General features: G+C 41.8%; 1 protein-coding gene across 1 annotated transcript in view; it reads right to left on the bottom strand.

Moving 5' to 3' along the window:
* The window catches only part of LOC102208916 (protein phosphatase 1 regulatory inhibitor subunit 16B-like), a 61,210-nt gene that overhangs the window by 23,904 nt on the left and 28,562 nt on the right, over positions 1 to 8,744 (bottom strand). Inside the window, exon 2 of the mRNA XM_005740091.1 lies at positions 2,819 to 3,233. Within this exon, the coding sequence (XP_005740148.1) occupies positions 2,819 to 3,086 (268 nt within the window). The 5' untranslated portion in view covers positions 3,087 to 3,233. The remainder of the gene's footprint in view (positions 1 to 2,818; positions 3,234 to 8,744) is intronic.

Raw genomic sequence — 8,744 nt, 5'->3', positions numbered from 1 at the left:
AACACCTGTACACCTGCATCTACATAGATTTTAATAACAGTCAATATAATAAAGCTTGAAAATACACAAAAAACTTCATTTATAAAGCATGCATAGGAGTTATCACACATAATATTGGTTATGTCCTCACACAATCACAGGCCGCCTCCAGCCAACGCGCTCTGAAGCTCTGACCCAAACCACAGGGAGAGAAAAAAAAGAGCAGGCAAAGAATCACAGGAAGCAGCTCGCCTACTCCAACCAATCAGGGATTAAACATGACTCAGCCCAGCCTCTCATCTTATTGTGGCCTTGAGGCTGTTAGAGCGACTCCTGGGTCAAAGTTAGTCTCTCTGTATTTACTTCTCTCCCTTCCGTCCTGTTCATGAAAAAGAGGTGATGATGGCTACTTTTGTTCCCAGCCTCATCGTCAACTCGCTGCTGCTAGCGCCGCCTTTGTAGTCATTCTTTAGGCCGACCAGGGGTTTAACTTCTGTCCAATAAACAGTCCTGATTTCTAAAAATGCCTCAACCTTTTCCCATCATTTCATCTACTTTCGATTTCCTTTTTTATATAAATATGTAAGCCTTTTTGAAATGACACTGTCATGTAACATTTCTTTAAAAAGGGTGCTGTGTGCTGGAGCAGCACAGTGTGTGGACTCATGACGCCTGATCGAGCATTTGGGGACCAGAGGGAATGAGAGAGGAGATTATCAAGCTCCTAAGCTAGCCAGCTGCCACTGGAGCTGTGTGGGCAACACTACATCCTGTCTCCCTTCTTTTTTTTTTTTCCTCCCTGCCTCTTTCATGGTCACTCTCATTAGACAGTAGTGATAGCAGACATCTCTATACGGAAGTACTGCAGGACATAAGGAGAAGGAAAGGGAATCAAAAGCAGAGAACCATCAAAAATCATGCACACTAAATTTTGAAAATTCCTTTTCTCTCTGCTGGCATGTTATTCTGACAGTCATGATGGTGGAGCTTTTGTACACCTGAACCACCTGCAAGCCCTCTTATTAATTTTAAACAGTCTTCAGACTCCGATAATAAATTTGTGCTTAGAGGTGGTAATCGTAGCTCGTTGTATAGCACAGTCACGACACAACTGTGTCACAGAAGAACATGAAGTCTTTTCACTTTTGCTATCTTCATCCTAATCCATTTGCAACCACAAGGAGTCACATTATAGCGGCTCCTGCAAGTCAAAGCATTAACGCTCAATTAATTAGTCAGTTTATCGATAACTGCATCAGAAGGAGAAGGGACACAGTGTACAGTCAAAGCAATAATGTATCCCCCGTCTAGCTGTATTGAAATTAAAAACCTCCTTTTTCTACACTTGAAAAATTGATCAGGAATGTTTGTATGTGTGCATCCTTAACATGGAGGACACAGCTGAGGAGTTCAAAAAGAAATCTATCAGTGGTGTACAAATACTCATTCGTTCTGACACGAGTAAGTGTGTGACAGCAGACAAATGTTTGTTGCTGTTAAACCATCCCTGAAAGGGAACCTTCAATATTGATGAGTAGACATTGTGTGTTCCTTGCTTCCTCGTGTGGTTTCTCAAAACCAATCTAAAGACTCACACGATCAGCCCCAACATCCTGGTGCAGTCTAAGTGCCTCAGCAGACCTTCTGGGAAATACACACAGCGCAGCAGTTTGCAATAAAAGCCCCGAAATGATGCTCAAACCATTTCTCACATCACGCACAACAATGAAACCAGCAACAAAAACATCAAAGATTTTCTTTTTCAGTTTTACCCAATTAAGTAACTTCCTTTTGCTTACACCAAAGTTTAATTTCGGCTACACGCCGTGATAAAATCCAGCAGACCCCTGTAGACATCACAAGACTTCTAGTGTCTCACACTCCAGCTGGAGCTTAGACGTGCCAGTGAACAGTCCACGTGTGTGTACAGGCACAGCAGAGTAGCTTCAGCCTTGTAAAAATTATTGTGAAAATACATCAGCCTTGAGAGGGATGTCCTATCTGTGAAGACAGCTTGCATGAGCAAAGAATATACAGTAGCACTGCTGTGGGCTGCATTTGTGACGATTAAAAAAAAACAAATAAATAAAACAAACTTCAATCCAATTTCAAGTTACACTGACGTTAAATTAGACGCAAAATCTAAGCGATAGCAGCCTGTTATCATCCCTGCATCGCCGACACACTGTTAGCACAGCCACAGCAACACGGGGCTGCCGGTACTGGAGGAAAACAATTATTATCTCCAAATAGGGGGGCCCCATCCGTAGAAATTTTAATTAAAAGACTGGCAGAGTTTCATCTCAGTGTGACAACTCCATTATTTCTCAATGATAAAACAGTCTCCTAGCAGAACAAATTCAATTGGAATGGAGTGACTTCCACTGGCGGTTTAAGTGGGCAGGCCAAGCTAATCGTTTTCCTGACCTTGGCATTTTGATATCCTGGGGAAGTAGTGTGGTGAGGCCGAAATTAGCGTCATTATTCAAACGCGGTTTCGAGGGTAAGTCTGAGTTCAGTTGAGCAAAACTTTATTTAAACTATTTATTTTTGAAACAAGGAATACTAAAGTTCAACAAATAAATTAAAAGGGCAACGCCGGCCTCTGTGCAGCCTGTTCATCCTCCTGTCGTCTCGCAAGCAACAAAGAAATAACCCCAGCTCTACTCACCCTGCCCCACATCCATAAATAATACCTTTATTTCATCGCTAAATCAAAATATTTAGGATACTTGATGTAATGAATCCAAACTAGTTGTAATTAGGCAAGCAGAAATAAATAAGCCACCCTTTTATTTTCTGATCTGCACGTATCATTAATATGCTGTACTGGTCTTACCTTCATCTGGATCATTCCTGGCCGAAGCCTCCAGGAGGGCCACGCTGGCGGCAAACGACACGTGTTTCTTGGGCTCTGATTGCTGGAGGCTGTTGGCAATGCGTCCCTTCTTGTCGGCCTTTCGCTTCTTGTTTTGCATCTCCTTCTCATACACAGCCCATCTCTTCAGCTGCTGGGTGCGCCGCTTCTGGGCCGCCCGCAGTCTCTCCAGACTGGGCACCTTGTCCAGCTGCTGCAGCTCTTGGATCAGCTCCAGGTGGTTGGCCATGGTGCCGGGTTGGGGTGGGGTGGACAGCAACACTGGGCGATGGTAAAGGGGTGAACTGGAAGAGAAGTAGGATTCTAGCGAGGGCTGCACCTCCGGCCGTGGCCTCCTCCCACGATCGTTATCATCCTTTCAGCGGCAGTGAACGTCCTGGAAGAAGAGACGGAGGGAAAAGCTGAGCCACAAAATGCCAGCTATAAACTTTTTATCATCTGGAACTTTAATACACCAGTAAATAAAACGTGAAAGTTGTTTGATGCTTGTTATTCAAGCCGACTCTGGACTTTAAAGTTGTAAAAGCTCTACATTGCAGAGTCTATTGGGACACACTGACATTTAAAAGAAGTGCTGGTCTGACACACCACAGCAAAGTGCACAGAGCTGCATTCTGGTGTCCTAGTTAAACAGACCCCAGAACAAGCTCCCAGTTAACAAGGCACCGAACCACCGTTTGAGTCTACTTTCTTTCGTCTGTTGTGAACAAATATGAAATCAATATTTTGTTCATGACCGCTTCACTTCTTTCACCAACTTGCATATTTTCACTTAAGAGAGAATCAAGAGCAAGAATGAGAGGTCACGGTTTCAATGTTTAACTGAACTGCATGAGTCATAGTCTTGGAGATCCACTTGAATTGTGAGCTGTTAACGGGTTTTTCTACCATCCTCCATCAAGGCAAACCGCTTCCTGAACACTACAAGCAAGCGCCAGCACAATGAGAGAGAAAAAAAAGCACCGGAGCAGCGAGTTGATGTGGGGACTTTTCATGTCAGCGCTGCATTTGTGTAAACATGAATAAAATGCATCTCTCCTTTTCTCTCTGACAATTGACAGCAGCACCGTGAGTGAATCAGCAAAAGCCCATTTTTCAGTTTCTCGTAATTTTTGTGGACATGCAGAAAAAACAGCTAACTGTGTGGTGAAACCTAAAGAGGAGACAACTTACTTTGGTCATTGTATAAAGATCAGCAGCTGCAAAAAGTTAAGCTGAGTAAATAAAGAATAAACATGCAGGAACAGTAAGTGGAAAGTGCAGTGATTGAGTTTTGTCAGGCTACTTCCTTTGAACAGCACTCACAACAATGTACGGACGTTTTAACGCCACGGCCAGAAAAACTTCTCATCAAGTCCGGCGGGATTATCACGCGATCGTTGATCATTTATCACACAAACACACGCACACCAAAAACAAACAACACTAAGTAAATAGCTTGAAACGTCAACATCTGCATGCTGGATGCATGACACATGCTGGCTTCTTTTCTGTTACTTACCATCACGTAACCACTGATAAGCATTTCCCTGTGCCCGCAGCTGTTCACCAGTGAAACCTGTGCAGTCTGGCTGCATCCCCTGATGAAAGGCTCCACAATGAAAATCGCTGCTTTATGTATTCAGCCTCCACCAACCTCGTTCTACATTTCCTCTGCAGCACCAAAGTGCTAAAAACACGGACAGGAAGCAAGGAGCACAATCACTTCCTACAGCATCACTTTCAGTCGCCAGCTTACCAGCACAGCGCGTCTGTCTCCGCTTGGCTCAACAGAAGTTTTCCGTTAACATTCTCAAGTGGCAGCCAAGTGAGCGGTGCAAAAATGTCATCACAGCACACAAATGAAACGAAACCTTGACACACCGTTGACTCTTAGATGCATAAGAGTTTCCAGCACAAAGATGTGAGCGGGTTCTCACAGCTTCTCTCTCAAAACCGACGAGATGGAGACAACGGGCCGTGATAGTAAATACTTAGTAAAGAATGTGTCATCACTCAAAGGTCGATGCAGGAGGATTAGCTGCAGGGTCTCAGATTATTCTGCAGGAATTTAAAATCGAAGCTGTCGGCAGTTCTTGCACCAGAGGTCGTTTAGGAAACTGACAGTGAACGCAGAATTCCTGTCTCAGTTTCACTTGTTGGTTTTTAAGATGGTCTGTATACTGTTAAGTATACATTAGTGCTACACAGATATGCAATGCACAAATACATGAAAAAACTACACACTTCATTAGAAGAATTATTAATGTTTTGCCTGTGAGCATACTCTGACAGACTACTACTTACTCCCACCGTACTGTGATAGTATCAACTCTGTGCATAAATACTGTGTGATATTGTTTGTTCTGTCAGAAGCATCTGTTCCTGCTCCTCCTCAAGGAGGCCCATGCATTCAAGTAAGGACATGAAACACACCGTGAAGCTCATCCCGAGGCCTATCACTGCTAACACAGGAAATGCACCATGCTGGGTAATAAGGACACCGCTTGGATGATGTGGAAGGTTACAGACAAGGGTTATAAACAATGTCACACACAGCAGCGCGCCTACACAACTTCATCTGCGATGAGTTTTATTTTTATATGTAGAAAGTGTAAACGACCTGCAGACTTGACTGTTTTGCTCATATTATACTTTATATATTTAGCAAAGAGCATTAAAGTTTTTACTGTCCTATTTTATCGGCGAAATGAAAGTTTGCACAGCTGAACTGCAGCCAGAGAGACAGCCGCCCGTTTCTGGTTTATAGGGGCTGATTTTAGCGAACGAGCTGATGAGATAATAAACTCACACACGCACACGCCCTCGCAACACTGCTGCTCGGTTACAAAAGGAGCAAAAGATTTCTGATCATCCGTGAAAGTTGATATTGCACCTGCAATCGTGCCACGTCCAAAGTCGTTTAAATTGCCTCTCTTCCCCGTTCCGATGCTCGGCTTGAACTTCAACAGCTCGTCTCTACTGTTTCTAAACGTACTGAGGTGTTGGCCTGTGCTGGACCGTGAGTCGATATCTGCATTAGAAAGCACTTCAACAGATGTACCTAATAAAGTGGCCAGTTAATGCACAAATCATGGGAAATGAGTGTGAGATTCGGGATTTAACTCTAACATCACGAGTTTTCAAATGAAGCAGATGAAGGAAATGTCGATTAATAAACTGGGTCTAAAACCTCTTTTAAAAAAAAAATGTATGAAGCCGTTTTATTTTACAACATATTGGATTTTACAATGTTAAAGTTTCCTCTGAGGTACAGTGAATGAGCCCATCCAGATCAAAATGGGCTTTATTAGCCTGAGAGTACAGTATTGCAGTATCATACAGATTCCTGGATGTAGTGCTGGGCGATATGGAAAAATTTTTTATCACGATACGAATTATTTTATATCACGATAATGATATGTATCACGATATACCACCTGACCTGTGGTCATCTAGAAAGTATGCAGTCTGTAAACAGCAAGTGTCGAGGGTGCAGTCTTTGTTTTGAGTTACCGTAAAGTATGTCGCAAATTCGGGTGCACGTACAGCAGCACCAGGTCGCAAACCACAAGACGGAATTTCTTTTTGAAAAATATAATTTTTTATACTTTATTTTCTCTTGCATAAAGTTAAGAGCATGTACAGTGATAAGACAACACTAATATATTTGCCACAGGCTATTTAACCCTTTAAGACCTACCATAGAACCAAGGCCGCCAGAGCTTATCTTTATGCTTTTACATGCTGTAGTGCCATTTGTGGGAGCATTTCAAGTTTCCATATATCAATACAACCGTTATAGCCGAAATTTTAATAATATGTATGCATTAAGTCCATAGTAACTACATAAATTGCAAAAAATTGTAGTGCAATAAACTACAAAAAAATTGAAAATAGTTTGTTTTTTGCATATATTTCTAGTTAGAAAAATTTAAGAGGCTTATCCCTCAAAACTGTAAATACAAAAAGGTTGCACAAAATAATTTCCAACCACGAGAAATTTATTTTGAGTGTCTTCATAGTTTTATTTTTGAGATACACTAATTTTTATATAATACAGGAAAAATGAAAATAAATATTATAATTCATTAAAATAAACTATTTCCAACAGTGTAATTTGAGTTCTAAGCATCCCAGAAACGATACAGAAAAGCATAAAGTCAAACATGACTTTTAAAAACACCAACATAGGCTTATAAGGCCCTTTCGCGAAAATGACGTCACTTCCGGCTTCGGGCAGGTAATGGCGGACATGCGATAGTTCGCACTGACGTATATGCCAACGTAGGAAGTGTTATTGAACATAGGCAAAGCGTGTTTCTGGAATATTATCTTTTTGTTGCTGCAAGTGCTTCTTAAGCAGTTTTTGCAAAGCTATATGTGGAAGGAAACCGTGACCTAGGGCATTCAGGGCTAATGGCATTAGATGTACTGTAAGTACAACTCCTCCGGTTTCACATGCAAAAAAAAATGATTGCGCTACCTTACGTGGTTCCAGTTCTACAAGGATTTAAAAATAGTTAGGTAAAACGGAGTGTGCCTGCTCCGACCGGTTGTAAAGGGTTAATTATATATTTTATGTAATAATTTATGTAATTTGGGTTAGAAACGATAGAAGACAAATGGCACGATAGACACTTTTCTATCGTCCATACGATATATATCATCATATCGCCCAGCACTACCTGGATGCATTTATTTGCTATATTGCATTTTGTATCTAGAAAGTAAATAATATTTAAATCGAGCCTGAGTTCCTTATACAGGAAGGAACAGCTCAACCCTGTCTTCAGAGTGAGGAATACAGCATCTCAAACACCTCCACCACCGAAGTTGGGTTTTTGGTAGCATTTGCCTGTTTGCATTTCATTCAGCAATTTGAATACATGTTCAGTGTTCCTGAATAAGTATATATTTCTTTTGGTGGAGACTTGTGCTCTCAGAGTGCTTCTTGTTTAAAACTGGTAACGGATCAGTGCTCCGTATCTGCAAATATTTAGAGCTAAGGTATCTGTATCGGATCGGAACAGGATCTGTTAGCGTAGACAAATGCATGTGTCACTCAGGTTAATGCATATTTGTGCATGCTAAGCAGCATCATCTTGTCAGCTTCTCAAAGGCGTAAATTTAACTTTAAGAATTCATTAAATTTGAAATATGAATTTGAAATACACTTTTCTGTTAAAGAGAACAGTTTGTCTGCAGTCTGCAGGAGGAAAATGAAACCTTTTCCAGGAAACAGGCAAACAGCTCTAAACATCAACACCTCCAAAACCAAGGTGTTGTGCACCCATCAGTTAAAAGTGGTCCTCTGTGCTATGGTCAAGGCCCTGCCTACCTTCACAGCCTTGTCAGCGAGAACAATTCAGCACAAAATGACAGCAGTGCAAGCCCTGGCAAGGCATGCAGAGCATTTGCAACACTCCAGCCCACACAGCTGCTGAACACAGGTCAGACTTTATAACAGCTTTGTCAAACCGGATATCCTTTACGGCTCAGAATACAGACACCCAGTAAAAGGTAAACTGCTCTAAGATGGACACCACCTGGAAAAATGCTAGCAAAACCACCCCAAAACAACATGGCAGTTTGTGGTCACTGAGCAAGTCTCTGCTTTTTATGTTCTGCAGTAGACAATTTATTTTCTTTTTAGGACCTGGGGGCAAAAATCTAATCTACTTTAACTTTTAATTTCTTCTTTCAACAGTTCCAAACAGGTTTCCAGTGTCTAATAAATGACTTTCTTTGATTGGTGTTCAGACAGCAGTGTTTCTGTGGGAGTGGATATTTAGTCTCAGCTCCAACTGACCCCATGCTCTCTTCCTTTTGCTGCGATTTGTCAGGGCAGCAGCCAAAGTGAATTAACTTCAGAAGGGATGTGTGACAAACACAGAGCGTCCACTGT

This window comes from Pundamilia nyererei, unplaced genomic scaffold (genome assembly GCF_000239375.1).
Source record: "Pundamilia nyererei isolate P.nyererei 1_Seehausen unplaced genomic scaffold, PunNye1.0 scaffold00096, whole genome shotgun sequence".
Lineage (NCBI taxonomy): Eukaryota > Metazoa > Chordata > Actinopteri > Cichliformes > Cichlidae > Pundamilia > Pundamilia nyererei.
Note: the sequence above shows the minus strand (reverse complement) of the source record. Positions and strands in the feature narration are given on the sequence as shown.